Source organism: Camelus ferus, chromosome 7, assembly GCF_009834535.1.
Source record: "Camelus ferus isolate YT-003-E chromosome 7, BCGSAC_Cfer_1.0, whole genome shotgun sequence".
NCBI lineage: Eukaryota > Metazoa > Chordata > Mammalia > Artiodactyla > Camelidae > Camelus > Camelus ferus.
The window spans coordinates 46138285-46154266 of NC_045702.1; the positions used below are offsets into that span (position 1 = coordinate 46138285).

The following is a 15982-nucleotide window of genomic DNA, read 5'->3' on the forward strand; positions in this document are numbered from 1 at the left end:
GAGGGTCGCCAGACATGCTGTCTGCTCCGCCTCAGCGGACAGGGGAAGGAGGACCTCAGATGGGGTTGTGCCGCGAGGGGGACGAGAGACTCCCCAGCCCGGGCCCCCACGTCTAACCCGTCCACGCAGCTCCGCGCGGAAGGACAGAACCGAGGTGGAGCCAGAAGACGCCCGTCCCGGGCAGGGCTAGGGCAGTCCGGTGGTCGAGGGCCTCCGAGGCGAGCAGCGGCCGACGAAGGATCTTCCCCAGTGTGAGCTGCGAGGATCCCGCCCTTTCTCCGGGCAGAGCCAGGGGGAAAAGGAAACATCTCCTAGGGCACCATTTTTGATTTTAAACAAAAATAACTGGAGGCAGCTTCCTAAGAGAGGGCAGAGCCAGGTTACCACTTATCACGCGTTTGCTTTAAACAGATCAGAGTCCAGGAGAGCTGTTCGAAGGAGCAAGAGTGTGTTAAAAAATAGCTCCTAAGAGGCCCCGGCGACGCGGCAGGCATTACGAGCCCACCCGCGTTAAAGACCTCGGCTCTGGGCTGGTCTCAGGAAGCCGGGAGTTAGGGGTAACAACTAAAAAGCCCCTTCCCCCTCCTCTGCCAGCTGAGCCGTCGCTCATAACCCGTGAATACAACAACGGGAACCGACCTTCTAAACATGGTTTTTCTCCTTAATATTACACTGCCCCATAAGAAACATTTTGATTGCCTTCAAGTCAGAAGATACAGAGGAGATGCAGCTGTCTTAAGAGTAAACAGGCTGCAGTTGAAGAGACTCAGCCGCATCAGAGCACATACAATGGGTGGGAGTCCTTCGTGGAGTTCACATTAATTAGGAGCTGCAACTGCTTTAGGAAGAACTTGGAGTAGCCCATACTTACACGGTAAATTTCTTATGTGAGACTCATTTAAGACTGGAAGTTAGATAGACCTTTCATTGTTGAAAATCCACAAAGATATTTTTGCACTTGAAATGCCAGTAGAAAACAATTACCCATGCTCTTTTTACTCAGCTATTGAGTATATATTTATCTCTCAAACGATTGGAAGATTAGGAGTGGAGTGGACTGTATTTACCTCCCTTTTTGATGTCTGAGTTTATACTTGTGTATGATTTTAAGGTCCTGGACGGAGTATCCAATTTGTTATAATAATACACCGATTGAGTTTACAAGAGCCCCAGGAACATATTTCATCAAAAGAGCACACACTTGTTTTAAATTCCAGCTGTTAGAATTGCTTGATAGTGACAGACAAGCATAGACTAGCATTTATGAAAAATAAACATTTTATCCCATGCTTTAGAAGTGAATATTTCCCTAGATCTCAGTTTTAATAAGAGCAAATACAATCAACAATCCAGAAGTCACCATTCAATTGATTTTGAAAGCATGCTGAACATATAAAATTGTTCTTATGAAAAATTACTAAAAGTTGAATGAACAGACTAGTTTATAAAATTCAAAGTATTTAGAAAAGCAAATGTGAAATGAATGAAAACATTTCTCCAAATAGCTGTTGATCCCATGCAACAAATGAAAAATAAATTCATAATTTGATATTTACATTTTGAATACCACAGAAGTCATAAAGAATAGTTTTTCTTTTTTAGAACCAAAGCTCTTTAAAAACATGAAAAGGAAAAATAAGTAAGCTCTTTTTAAAAGTTAAACCTAACCATAAACTTAAAATTTCACACCAAATATTTTTTGAAGATAGAGCTCATTAATGCAGTTCTAAACAGTTGTTACACAAGAACATGTTTGCCCCCTCCATCTCATAAAGTAACATTTCACGAAAGTAAATGTGAATCAAAATACTGTGAAAGTGAGATTACATTTAAAAAGTTGGATTTGCTTGGCAGGAAAGAGAAACCTGTTAGAACAGCTGCATTTAAAATGGATGATCTGACACCTTCCGGTTTCTTAACACAATTATAAAACAAGTTCCTTTTAAAAGAAAAAATTAAATGCTCTTTATATTATACAGTAATTCCCACATGTTTTAAAAAATCATCTACCATTCATATTCTAATTAGAAAATACAGAATTTTAAATGCCATATACGAGTTTGACCGAGGGAAATGAACTATATCAACTGTCATAATTACTGAAAATGTTTCAGTGCAAATCACAATATTTTCTCTACTACACAAGTACTTTTTTTTATTAGTAAGAGTACTAAGTTATTAAAGATTTTTTGTTTATATTTCTATGCTATATAGAATTTCATTTACTTTTTAAAAATAAGCATTATTTTCCATGGAATACCTGTTAAAAACACAGCACAACCATCTGGTGCGAATGAAGCCTTGAGTGGAGCATACAATCATTAAAAGACACCTGGAGATTTCCACAAGAACCCCAGCACTGCGTTCATTTCCGTATTCCTCTTCTCCAGTCCTCATTTTGTTGGCCCAAGAAAGCTCCACCGGGCCCAGACCCTCCCCCCAACCCCCAGCACCCACCATTGTACTCGTTACATACGGGGTAAATTATGAATGGTTCTCAAGGCCAAATGCGGGCAGAAAAGAAGCAGAAAGAGACTCGAACAATTTTTCAAGTGCAAATACCACCTGGGGGTAACGCAGAGCGGTCTTCCTGTTTTTAAGAGTCCCAAGTTCTCCAACTAAAACTCTTTAAATAAAAGTACCAGCCTACCCCACTCCTCCTCCTCCTCTGGAAACTACAGGAAGAAATGGTTTCCGTTTAAATGCCGAGTTTTCCCACTCAGACTTCTCTGCTCTGGCCTCTGAGGCCCGGGACGCCCCCATCCCCACGCCAAAAACCTCGGCCCCTGCGCTCCCCTCCCCCACCATTGGCCAAGCCCGCCCCCGGCCTCATTGATCCCCGAGCCTTTTCTGAATCTCGCAACCAATGGCAAACGCGAAGCTGAGAGCCACCGCGAGCGGAGGCGGAGGAGGTGTCGCCCAGACACCCGCCCAGGACGCCAGAGCTCCCATCCCCCACCGCTCTGGCTCGGGGCCGCCCCACTTCCCCGGTGCCCGGGCCTGTAAAGGGTGCACAGGGTGGGGCGCGTCCGCGCGCCGCTCCCGCCCCCACCCATCCCACCCCCTCACTGTGTTTCCGCCCCTGCCAGCCCTGGAAAGGTGCTCGCGGCTTTGCCGAGGTTACACTTTTTCTGTCATCAAAGCCACAAGGAGAGTTTGGAATTATGACTCTTTGGCTTTGTTAATTACCTATTTTTTTTAAAAAATCGAATATTTTAAACTCCGGTAACTAGAGCTGAGGAATTGCCTAGCATCGCCACTCTTATCCCACTAAAAAAAAAAAAAAAAAAATCAATATTCCTACCCTCTTCCTCCCCTCCCCCCTAGGATCCGCCCCGACCAGATAACCCTTTCTAAACTCTGTTGTGACAATCAGCTCCCCCAGCCGCATTCCCCTCCGCGCCCCGGCTGTGGCTCCTTTAGCGTTCCCCCCCCATCTCTCCTTTTCAGGGTCCCTTGCCCAATCTCGTTTCCCCTCCCCCCTCTTCCTAGCTCTTTTTTTTTTTTTTTTTTTTTTCCCGAAACCCACTCTAATTGAAGCGCTGGGATTCCTCACGTGAGACGTTGATTTGTAGTTTGAACACGTGGCTCATTCAAAAAGCCGGACACTCGGAGCGGATTTTTTCCGCCTCTTGCGCCTTCCTCCTCCCTCCACCCCTTCTCCCCTCCCTCCTGCCAGTCACCCTTCGGGGTTTTTTATGGGGAGGCGGTGCCTACCCTCACGTAGTGTGATATTTTCACTGTCCGCTGGCCGATGCCAAAGGGGTTGGGGAGGAAGAGACAAAAAGTAGTTTCTCCCCTCCTCTCCTCCTTTTTCTCGCTAATCCCGCCTCCTCCTCCGAGTTAGGAAGACTCGTTGATGCGTTTGGATTGTAGCAAGGGTTTTCTTTTCTTTTTTTTAATACCTAGAAGAGGAAAAACAAGAATCCTCGGATCTGATTTTTCGCTCCTCGCTCTTGTCCTTGGTTCTTACTGTGTTTGTGTATTTTAACGGCGAGAAGAGGAGGGGAACAAAACCCGCCGGATCCATCCATCGCTGTGGGTGGTTTTAATTTTTCGTTTTTCTCTTAATTTTTTTAAACAACCACTCTTCACAATGAACAAACTGTATATCGGAAACCTCAGCGAGAACGCCGTCCCTTCGGACCTGGAAAGTATCTTCAAGGACGCCAAGATCCCGGTGGCGGGACCCTTCCTGGTGAAGACTGGCTACGCGTTCGTGGACTGTCCGGACGAGAGCTGGGCCCTCAAGGCCATCGAGGCGCTTTCAGGTGGGCCCCGGCCTGGCCCCGCCGGAGTGCCTGCTCAGCCCCGCGCCGCCCGCCCGGGCCTGCTGGGGTCCAGGGCCCGGAGCCAGGCCCGCGCTGCCACCGGGTTGTCCACTCTGGGCCCCGGCCTGGGCGAGTGCGGAGAAGGGACGAGGCCCGGGCGCCCACACGCGAGAGTCGGGGTGCTTCTTCCAGGCTGGGCTCCGACCCGGCCCCCGCGGCTCCCCTCCCCAGCCGATCTTTGCGAGCTGAGGGCGGACGCGCTGTCAAGAAAGCCTGGGCGCGGGCTCCGAGGGAAGCGAGGGACCGTTCGGCGCGGAGAAACGGGGCTTGGGGCGGGGGGAGCGAGAGCGCTCTCCCCGCCCGGGCCCAGGCGCGTGCTCCAGGCTCCGGCACGCCGGGCCTTGGGGGCCGAACGCGAACGCCTGCTTCTCGCTCCTTCCTTCCTCTCTGTGCTTGTTATTTACGGGGTTGGGTTCGCTGCCCCTCTCCCCGAAACCCGGGCCGTGGGAGAACTCAAAGTGGCCTTGACCCCGCTGCCGAGCGAGGCCGCGCGGGCTGGTGCCTCCCACCGGCGGCCCCGCGCTTCCTCTCGACCCTGCGGGAGGCGGGCGAGGCCGACGCGGGTTCCTTGCTCAACCTCCCCTTGTCCGACGAGCAAGAGGGGCAGGTGGGCACCGGCGGCCAGGGGTAGCCAGGGAGCGAGCACCGCTGCGGCGCTGGGCCGCTGGGCCTGGGGCTGCGGCCTCCGCCGCTGGCCGGGCGCGCTCCGCGAGGGCGGAGGACGGTGCGTGGCAGGGCGGCGCGCGGGGGCGGGACGCCCAGGGAAAGGCTGCGCTCGGGTCCCTCCCGGAGCCGCGTGCCCTTCGGGGTGGCCGGCGCCGGGCCGTCCCTTGAGCGTTGTACAATCAGTGCTGAGATGCATCTCTGGGCGTTCGCGCTTTCCGCGCCTGCCCTGCTGTCCGCGAACCTTTCCCGCCACTGCCGCTTCCCAGCGGGCCTGAGCTTGAACCGGGAGAAGGGCCCTGGCGCCCCCACCTGAAGAAAGCCAGTTTAACCCCCTCCCCGAGTTTGTTTTGTGGAGTGTCCAGCGAGGTGGGCGGAGGCGCCGTGTCAGTCCGGAGGGGGGGGGGGGTGCCGGGAAGAATAGAGTGTTACCGAAGTGGTGGCTCAACCAGTTCCTCCCCCTTCCCACTCTTTGTAAAGTACATGCTGCTCCGAGGGGGTCAGCTTCCCACCTGCGCGGGGCCCGTTTCTCTCGACCTAGAACCGCGTCCGGACGAGCGGAGGAGTTCGGGGTCTCAGGAGGCCACTTGTGTCGCCTCTTAGGCTGTGCGGGTCCTTAGGGCCCAGAGAGCCGCTAAACCCGGCCAACTGTCTTCCACCTCTTGTGTGTCCGCAGGTAAAGTGGAACTGCACGGGAAACTCATAGAAGTTGAGCACTCGGTCCCAAAAAGGCAAAGGTGAGCTTGTTTATTCTCATAGATTCGGTTCTCAACCATTGGGAGAAGAGACTCAACACAGCTGAAAACAACTTTCCCTCTTAGGCTTATTGGGTTGTTGTATGGCTTGGTGTTTCTCGTCTTCTCTTGCATTTGCAGGTGTGTGTGTGTTGTGTGTTTGTTGGTACTGCTGCGAAGGAATAGACAGCTTGTCTGTGGCCCATGCCACTGGATTATTGTTACTAGTATAAAAGTCTCAAGGAAACTCTCGCAGCTATATGTTTTCTGACAGAGTAGGTCAGGTTGCTGGAACAGGAAATCACAGTCTCAGAGGGCAGTTTCTGGGAATCTGTAGGAATTAGGAAGCAATGGGTGACCCCCCCTCCCCACCTGAAAGTACTGGATAGGCGAAAGCAGCTGCCGACACGCGCGGGTGTGGCGTTCCTTTCCTTCTCTGTCCCGAGTTGGCGGCGGACGAGTCTGAGAAGCCTGGGGGGCCGTGCTCACATCTGAGAGGAGTGGAATTTGCCTTTACCCTGGTAGCTCGCCTGCTGGGATTGGAACACGTGAGTGAACGCCTGGGCTTCTTCTGCCCAGAAGGGCCTTTCAGTCACTGCAGAGTTAGACAATTTTCTTCAAACTCTCCTTTGTCTCCTGCTCAGCATCCCCGCCCCGCCCCCCGCCTCACCAAATATTTTTTGCTTACAGGTAACCATCAAGAAATAGTAAGGACTGAAGATTTGTGCTGCTTAAGCAAGGGGATTGCATTTTTGGAGAGTCGTTGTAGTGTGTCAGTTTATAGAATATTTGGAGACTTTTAATCTCTGGAGTATTTTGGAGAAATGGCTCCTTTCTCCAAAGCAGGCCAGATACCGGCTCTGTAACTGGGACTGGAAAGGTGTTGCTCCTCCCAGTGGTGCTGGGGTTGGCTTTTGCCTCTCTAGGTTTTGCAGGGTGGGGCTGGGGTTTCTGCCTTCCCCTTTCCCCTCCCCAACTCCCAACCTGGGCCGAGTAGTAAACTGGGAGTTAATTTAAGCTAGGGCCTCCGTGTGTCTGATTAAGTATTGGTGAGAGTGTGTGCTGGAGGGCAGAGGGGATTTGCTAGGCATTTCCCTGGTGCTTTGCAGAGAGAGATGACCCAACAGGTCATCCTATGCATATTTCTAGTTTGAACTCTCTTCCAGGTAAAGCATTTTCACAAATTGTGTTTTTGGTAGTGAGCTGATGTGGATTTTTGTGGATTTCTCTTCATGTATTTAATTTTTATTAGGATAGTTGGAAAGGAATTTGCATGGCCAGATAGATTTAGTTCTGGCTGGGGAATTTTGGTAGGGGTCAAGTTATTTTATATGGGAGAATGGAGTTCTTTTTTAAAAAATTTTTTTAAATAATAGGATGTGTACTGAAAACTGTCCAAGCTGATCTCAGTTTAATAGCAATTGAAAAATTGGAGAAGTCTTACTTCCTTAAAAAGAAGTTTAAAAGAATAGTCCTGAGTTGTTTATCTAGGGGAAAAAATATAAGCACATTCTGCAAACTCTTAATTGGTTTCATGTTTAGTCACTGTGTCTTAATTTTCTTCCAATGTTGAATAAGAAATAGGCAAATGGTTCTGTTGAAAGACTGGCATTTAAACATGAGGGTTTCTAAATTTAAACATTAAATGTCTTGACCTGTATGTAAATACAGTTACTTTGCTTTAGTCTGCTGATTTTTCCTTTACAACCTGGTGTGAATTTCTCCCCCATGTGTAGGGAATTAGGTTAAAAACTTTTTGGTAATAAGACTACCTGTTTTATTCTTAAAGGCTTTTTGCCCAACCTAAAAACAGGCTTAGTTACTTGTTACTTTATGACAAACAGGAGTTCCTATTTAGGAAAGCACATAAAGTAAAATATTACCAGTGACAGCAAGTATTTATCAATGGAAGCTTCTTCAGTTTATTAACAATGTAAATTAAATTTTCTAGCTGATTTTCACTAGCATTAAAATGCTTAGGATTTTAAATGATACTGTCTTACTAGCTAAGTAAGTAGGAGTGGGGACATGGGAGACAACTTTTTTACTGATTTAGAGAGCAATCAAGTAAATCTTTTGCTTGTATTGAAATGGCCAAAAATGAGCTGAAAATCTGTATTACAGTTTTTGTTGATTGTTGTTGTATTTTTAACTGAACCCTGGAGCTGTATAGCAGTTTTCTTTATCTGGACTGTTCTACTGTCTAAATAGGCTTTGGGAGAGGGCAGAGAAGGCATCCTGGCGAACCACATGCCCAGCACCTATAGGAAGGTCAAGAGGTGGTACTGATGACAGTGAATTGAATGCAGCAGACCAGTCCTTGCCAATGAGCCTGTTGGCCTTCTGGGTGGAGTTATTTGTGCTTAGCAGTCATTGCATTCCATCCCATCATCGTGTGGGCATCTGAGGCAGGCACACCCATATATGCAGCAGTGACCTTTATACCTGCTGTGTGAGGCATGTTGGGAGCCCGGTGCTGAAGAATGCTTATGGCAGCACTCTGAGATGGATGAATGGGCTTGCAGCGACTAAACCGGGGAGCAGGCCCAGGAGGCGATTTGAGTATTGGTAGGCTGGGAGCAGAGCTGGGCGGGACCCTTTCAGTAAGGGGCATTGTTGAATTTGGTTCAGACCAAGCTTAGTTCCTGATTACCGAAGTCTCAGGGGAATGTGGAAGGAATGTTGCTTTTCTGCATTCAGATACCCCTCAGTTGGGGAAGATTATAGAAGTGCTTCACGGAGCTTGAGGTCTCATGCATCCAGAATGAAAAGATTTGCATTGAGTACATGTGATAGTGTTGTACTTGTGATTCCAAATATAAAAGATACAGCACATGAATACTTGGGCTTCACTCTGAAGGTGTAAGCTTTAAAAAAAAAAATGTGCCCCCGTTATGGGTAAGGGTGGGTATGAAAATTGTTGAGACTTTGGAAGACTAGCTGAATTTGGTTGGAAGAGCCACTGGTATCTTGAGGGACCTTGTTTGTGCCCCTATGTGATTATGTAAATAGCACTGATTTCCTTTTTGTTATGTTGTGGGCTGTTGGGCATGGGAGAGGGAACGGCAAAGTCGCTGACACTGGGGAACTGAGAGGATGGTGGCTTTAGTTCATTTTTCATTATTTTTTTAAATTATAAAAAAAGTTCCTATTTTCCACTTTTTTATAGCTTAAACTTCCTCAAGATTTAGCTGTTAGCTTTGATTAGAATTGTATGTAGTCAAAAATACATTTGAATAAAGGAGAAAAAATAGTAGGATATTAGAGTTAATATTTTTTCAGGAAGGATTTGTTAAAACAGACTGTGCTGCTCAAATGTCTTTTTTCCTTCCTTAAAAAAAAAGAAAAAAATTAAGCGAACAACTTATTTCCGTATTAGAATCTTATGTTTAGCACGTGAATTGGATATAGAGAATGTATAAAAGTTATTAGGGTTTTAAATAATCTTACTTTAAATGGCTGTTTAAAAGCTAGTGCTGCGTTTTAATAGCTGTTAAGTATAGAATAGAATGGTGCGGTGACCAGCAGTGTGACCATTAGCCAGGACAAATGACCCTGTTGTCTCAGGACCATAAAAACTGTTTTTAGTGCTCAACATTTAAACAGGTATGCCCCTGACTCATCAGTGTGGTACAGGTGAATCTTGTGAATTGGGCAAGTTTCTCACACATGCATCGACTTGAGATTCTGAATGTTAGGGAAGTTTTCGTGGCTGGTGAAGAATCAAAGACAAGGTTATCTCTGGAGTGCTCGGTTTAAGATCAGTAATGCATGACTGTGTAAGTGGTTATAGCCAATGCAATTTTTCTTGACTTCATGTTTTCTCAGTACAGTTTGAGAGAGTTTAAAAGATTTCTCACTTTGACCTTATTAGAATTTTTAAAAAGTGTTGATAAGTTGCTTCTGTGTGGCTGTCCACAGTAACAAGGAAAACACTGAAAACATGACATGTGCCTGGAGCCAGTGGGAGTTGAGAATCTTGGCTTCTGTTTCTGCCTTTCTTTTGATTTATGTGATCACTTACATTCTCTGTTCATGCCACATGCCATTATAATAAACTAATAAGGGGCATATTTTCTGAGTTTTGCATTTGGCTTGAAATAAATGAGTTACCAGCTAGAGTTTAAAATGTATATATTTTGGAATTATGGAGGTTTAGGGTTTTCCCTGTAAGAAACTTGACTTGTGTTTCTTTTCTGTAGTGTGGTAGCTCAGTTACTAGTGCATGTGTACGTCCTTCGGGGAGTCAGCAAGAGGAACGTGATCTTTGCCATACTTTGAAATCCTTTTATGGGCCACACCACTGCAGTTCCCGTGTTGTTAAAGGTCTGGGATTTTGTACTGAAGTGAAGCTGCTGAGGCATCTTTGTGTGTGTGTGAAGCAACTCCACTGTAACTGTCTTCAGCAGCATTCAGACAGCAACTTTTCTAGCAGTAACTAATTTTGAAAGGTATGAATTACCATTCAGTAACTGGTGGTTGGTTTGGTCTGGGAGGAAGGAGAGAGGCTGTGCTATTCTTAGCTGAGTTTCCTTTATCGACTGTTGACTCTGATTCAAGTTTCTAGAGTCATAAGACAGGAGGTGGCAGTGTGGGAGCGGTGACCAAGGGATAGGATTGGCATTATTAGTTAGGATCTCTGCCCCATAAATCTGTCTACAAATTGGCTATGACTGTGAAGTTTTGCTTCAAAGCTGGTGGCAAACATAGTTTTCAGTACTCTATTAAAATTGAGGGTGTAATTTATCATGGTCTGAAATAGCTGTTTGGCAAGTGTTCGGTATTGGTAAATAAACAGTTATAAATACCAATATAGTATGTGGGATTTTTTTTTTTTTGCCCTGAAGGGGAATACACAGTACATAAATTGTATGTTCTAGAGAATTATGCTGAGACTATTTAACTTGATTAGGAAATAGTTTGAAATTATGGAAGTATTCTTTGAGGAATATACTTAAACTACAAGCTGAAAGAGGCCTGAAGTCCTTAGACTGTCTGGCATTATCACTTAGTTGTTGAGGATGCCGATTCCATTGTGATCATGGTGTTTCACGTCTGTACTGCTGCTTAATAAACCACCCCAGAACTAGTGCCTCAAAACAATAGCAACTTGTTCTTCCCCATGATCCTGTGGGTCTGCTAGGAGGTTGGTTCTGTTCCATGTGGTATCATTTTGGATCATTTGCTAAGCTGGGCTTAAAAGGTCTAAGAAGACTTCATGCACACGTCTTGGGGCTTGTCCAGATCACCTGTCTCCACGTGGTATCTTAGCACTCAGGAGTAGCCCCTGGCTGGCTGCAAGCAAGTGAAAGCAGAAGCTGCGGGGCCTCTTACAGGCTATGCCCAGGATTGGCACATTATTGCTTTTCATCCCATTTTACTGATCAGAGCAGGTCACAGGGCCAGCAAGATTCGAGGGGACTATGGAAATAGACTCTGTCTCTCAATGGTAGAGTGGCATGCATGTGCAGAGAGGAGAAATTGATGGTGGCGGTCTTTGTAGGGGATCTTCCACAAACTGGGGAGCATTTTGGCTTCAAAAAGCTTAGACCATAAAACATCTGAAAATTACATTTAGCCAATCCCCATTGAAATATCCTGGCAAGAGATTGTGGTATTAGCTTTGGAGGTGAGGAGTAGTGGTCGACTCTGTATATTTCTAAGGAACATCTAATAGCATTTGCTGATGAGGTAAATGAGGCGTGTGAGAAGGGTAAAGGATGACAGAATTTTTTGGCCAGAACAGTTGGGTAAAAAGTGGTGCCATTTACCAAGATGGAGAGTACTGAGGAGGAGGAACAGATTCTTGGGTGGAAATCAGGAGCTTTACTTTTGACGTACTGTGTTTCTAATATTGATTAGAAATTTAAATGAAGTCGAATAGGTAGTTGGATATATCAGTCTGGAGCTCAGGGGAAGGTGGAAAGTGGAGGTGAAAATAAGAAGTTTCATTAGCTTGTGGTATTGAAATCATGGAATTGGACAGGATCACCAAGGAACTGAACCTGAGGCTGTAGGAGGAAGGAGAGACCAGCAAAGGAGAGTTACGGAGGCCAGCGATTAGTGGAAGGCAGGGTGAACTGTTTCTGGGAGATAAGTGAGGAAAGCCTGTGGAGGAGAGTGTAGTCAACTGTGCAGAAAATCACTGAGAGTTTGTGCTTTAGATGGATGAATACTTGAGTGGGGGTGGTGTTAACTCTCAGCCTTTTGGCTCTGCTGTAAATAAATGGAGAGTGATTTAAGAATTTTGGAGCAACCCGGAATACAGCCTTTCTTCCAGAATTTGTTTATTTGGCTCTGAGTTCATTTTTTTACATTCCAGAAACATCTATGGACATGTATTTATAACCTGGGGCAATAGAAGAGGCTCCTAAGTTTAGTAGATCCGCTTGCCCGATGGACAAGACTTGTGTGTGACAGTTGACCTACCCTCTGGCATCTGTTGCAACACTTTGGGTGACTGTGAGCTCACTTTATTATAGACAACCCATCCTGCTTTTTATTAATACACATTTGGTTCCAAAACAGTGTAGACTAAATTCAGTGGTTCCCTGTGCTTGTGTAAATACTTGTTGAAAGACAAGCAAAGGATGAAACTAATGGTCAAAACGTTTATCAATATTATGGGCTAGGTTTAAAATAATTTAATCACTTTGTTATTTTAGGACGCTGGAATAAGTAACACATTCCTTCCATTTTACTCATAAAATCTGAGCTATAAGAAATGCAAGAACCCTTTTAAGTAACCTAAACTCATTTTTGCATATTAAAAAATCTGGTCTGGTGGAGGGTATAGCTAAGTGGTAGAGTGCATGCCTAGCATGCGTGAGGTCCTGGGTTCAATTCCCAGTACTTCTACTAAATAAATAGACCTAATTACCTCCCTCCATTAAAGAAAAAAAAATCTGGTCCATGGTAAAGTAGCCTCCTCAAATTATGACTCCTCATTGGCCACAGTAGTCACCAAAACTAGGTGAAGTGTTAGAGCAGTTTATTTTGGGACAGGTGACTTGGTCTGAATAACTCTGCCTAAGACTTTCTTTGTGCAAGTCCTTTGATTAATAGAATACTATTTCTAGAATGTGTTAAACATCTATTATTTTTAGAGGGGAAAACCAATAAAATGAACTAGCACAATAGGTTTTTTTTAGTGGTATTAGTTGCTTTACCAAAGGATTCTCCATAAAGCCGTGGCAGAAGAAGTGACTTGCCCAAGGCACTGCAAGTGATTAGTGGAACCCATTTCCAGGTCCCCTGACTCTGCCCTGTCTTCATTCCTCTCATTTAAAGTTGTCAAATCCTTAAAAAAGTAGCTTACATAGCAGCCTGATGGTGTTTTGCAGTGGCAAGTTAGAGCAGAGATGTCCTGTTTCTTGCTTCCTCTGAAGAAAAAAGAATCTTGTTTGGCTTTAAAGAGTTGATTTATTGTCGTCCTGTAGGAAAAAGACTGGTACAGGTAGTCTGGAATCTGGAGCTTACTAAGAAATAAAAATATCCGGACATCCTTTGAAAATGAGACTACTTTTTCCTTTAAAGTATTTTTTATTTTTTTCTTTAGCAGCTTCATTTTAATATAAATGAGTTTCAGGGAAGTTGGAAGGGGCATGAGGAGATAGGAGAACAGAGGGCCTGAGGAGATAGATGCTATGGCTTTATCCCAGGCGGGTGATTGTAACTCACGGGATCTGTTTTGTTTCATTTTATTGAAGTACAGTCTATTACAATGTGTCAATTTCTGGTGTACAGCACAATGTCCCAGTCTTACATATACATATATGTATTTGTTTTCATATTTTTTCCATTAAAGGGAGATGTGTTTTAGATTGCAGAAGAGGTAGAAGTGTCCTGATTGGAGTCCATGGTGCATGGTTGTCCCAGCTTGTTAGCAAGTTTAGCAGGATCCTGGCTTGCAGAAAGAAGTCTCTTTAAACCTGGAATATTAAGGGTTGGGAGAGATTTGGAGGGAGAAATCATGCTGAAACCTCTTGATTAGAAGCCTTGATGCTTGTCTCATGTGCTCTTGTTGAAACAAAGGGTCCAACTAGAAGAATGTCAGATCTGGGTTTGAACCCCAGCTCTGCTTTCTGAATGCATGATGTCTAAGGATGAGGAAATCGAGTCTGGAAGGTTAGAATGGAAATGATGCCTCATAGGATCCTGAGGATAGTGTGTGTAAAGCATCAATATGGTATCACCCAGTATCACTCCAGTGGCAACTGTTGTATTTTTCCCTCTTGAGATTCAAATGTGAAGGCTAGATGTAGATTATATTTGGTGGTGATAAAAGAAGTATGAAAGTATGGGGGAGGGTATAGCTCAAGTGGTAGAGTGAATGCTTAGCATGCACGAGGTCCTGGGTTCAATCCCCAGTACTCCTCTAAGAATAAATAAATAAACCTAATTACTGCACCACCCCCCAAAAAAAACTAAAAAAATTTTTTTTATTTTGTTTTGGGATGTGGGCTCCTAAGAGAAATCTGTGGGTGGTGTCTTTTGGTTTTAATTTTCATTGAGCGTGTATTACTTTTTCTTAAAATTAAGGTGTAACCTAGATACAGCAGAGTATAAATATTAAGTAAATATCTTACAAATGCTTGCAAATGTATGCATGCAAATTAATTCAAAACACATGAAGTAAAACGTAAAAGTACTTGTTTTTCAGTCCTTCTTATCCCCATGCATTTCCCAGGTCTTACAGCTGGTAACTTAGTATGTGTTCTGGAAATTCTTCCATGCATGTATCCACAAGCACTTTCTAACTTAATAGTCAAATTGTATTATGTATTATTTAAACTTTTCCTAAATAATTTTTCCCGAAGAATCTTCGGTGTAGGTACAAAGAGTTCAGTGTACTTAAACTAACAGCTGCATTGTTTAGCATAGGTGTGCAAGAATTTAAACATTCTTTTCATAGTAATTTCAATTGAGCATATTTATATGTATGTTATAAGGACTCTTGATTGGATAATTTTATAAGGTAAATTCTTAGACTGGAAATTGCTGTATCAAAAGACATGGACATTTAAATTTGCTAAGTGCCCTTCCCTGAGCACTAAGTTTAGCTACTGACATGGTTCATCATAATTTGACAACCAAGGGAGCTGTTTGCAGTGAAGTGTGCAGTGAGACAGTTTGGTTAAACCATCTTTTCAAGCATGGAAGACTGTATCATTCTAGGAACAGCCTGATTCTTTCTACCATGGAGGTTGCACTAACTCTGACAGGTCTAGATCCTGAGATTCATTATGCCCCTTAAATGTAAAAATTAAGTCAAAAGCTATAAAGGTTAAATTCTGATAACTTATAGTTCAAATACCTGGGGCTTAAGTTCTCTTATACTTAGCACCTTGAATTTTTGGATCTTAAGCCTCAGAAACTAACAGTATTTTCTTGAGGTGGAAACTTTACTAAATAATATTTTGAGGAGAAATTTGATTAAAAATTAGTTTCCAAAACAAAGTCCTACTCGGCTTACCACTCTAACTGGGTAGATGATGACAGGAGAGCTTATTTAAGAGTGTCTATGGTGATGTTAAAACTGTTTTGAGCAGTGATTGAGTTCTCTCCAGTGATCCACAAGTGTGTTTTTTTCTTTTTAAATCAGCTGCTCTTGCAAGAATGGAGACGCTCTTGCTTTATCTTTGTGAGATAAGTATGGTTGAAAATTTTAATGTGCATATTTTTGGTGTGCTAGTTTACCTTTTTCTGCATTTTTTTTTGAGTTTCAGAAATGAATTCATTTCTTATGACTTAGAGAAATTTTTAGTTTAACAAGCATAGATTGAGCACGTGTGCTTGTAGTCAGTTGCATGCTAGGTTTCAGGAGCTAGAAAGAAGACTAAGATACTTGTTCTAAAGGAAAGCACATGGAGTGTAGTGACTTTGATTTTGTTTTGTCTCAATCTGTGGGTGACATTTTTATATTCAACACCAACAGTGGCTCACTGTGGCAGTGATGCCAAAGGTGGAGTGATATCTCTGCAGGTAAAGAGAAGTTGTAAATGCATCATGAGGTGTATAGAGGATGCCCCAGAAGCACAGGAAGGGCATTAGGCTTAGCTGAGTGTTGGTGCAGCCAGCCAGGGAGCGGTTCAGAGAACAAGGCATGTGAAGGCAACCGAGGCTAACAGTGTGCAGTGGGAATGGGAAAGGCAGAAGGGACAGCAGGAGCCAAGGCATGTAAGTGTGAAATACCCTGGTGTGTGCGGGGGAATGGCAAGCTGTTTGGAATTAAGAGAGGTTTAAGCGGGAGGC

General features: G+C 44.4%; 1 protein-coding gene across 3 annotated transcripts in view; it reads left to right on the plus strand.

Annotated features, from left to right (window-relative positions):
• The first annotated feature begins 3068 nt into the window (after positions 1 to 3068).
• The window catches only part of IGF2BP3 (insulin like growth factor 2 mRNA binding protein 3), a 122522-nt gene continuing 109608 nt past the window's right edge, over positions 3069 to 15982 (plus strand). For all 3 annotated transcript variants that reach the window (XM_006179193.3, XM_006179194.2, XM_032483854.1), the window contains exons 1-2: positions 3069 to 4271; positions 5671 to 5731. In XM_006179193.3, coding sequence (XP_006179255.1) covers positions 4097 to 4271; positions 5671 to 5731 — 236 coding nt within the window. In that variant the 5' untranslated portion in view covers positions 3069 to 4096. The remainder of the gene's footprint in view (positions 4272 to 5670; positions 5732 to 15982) is intronic.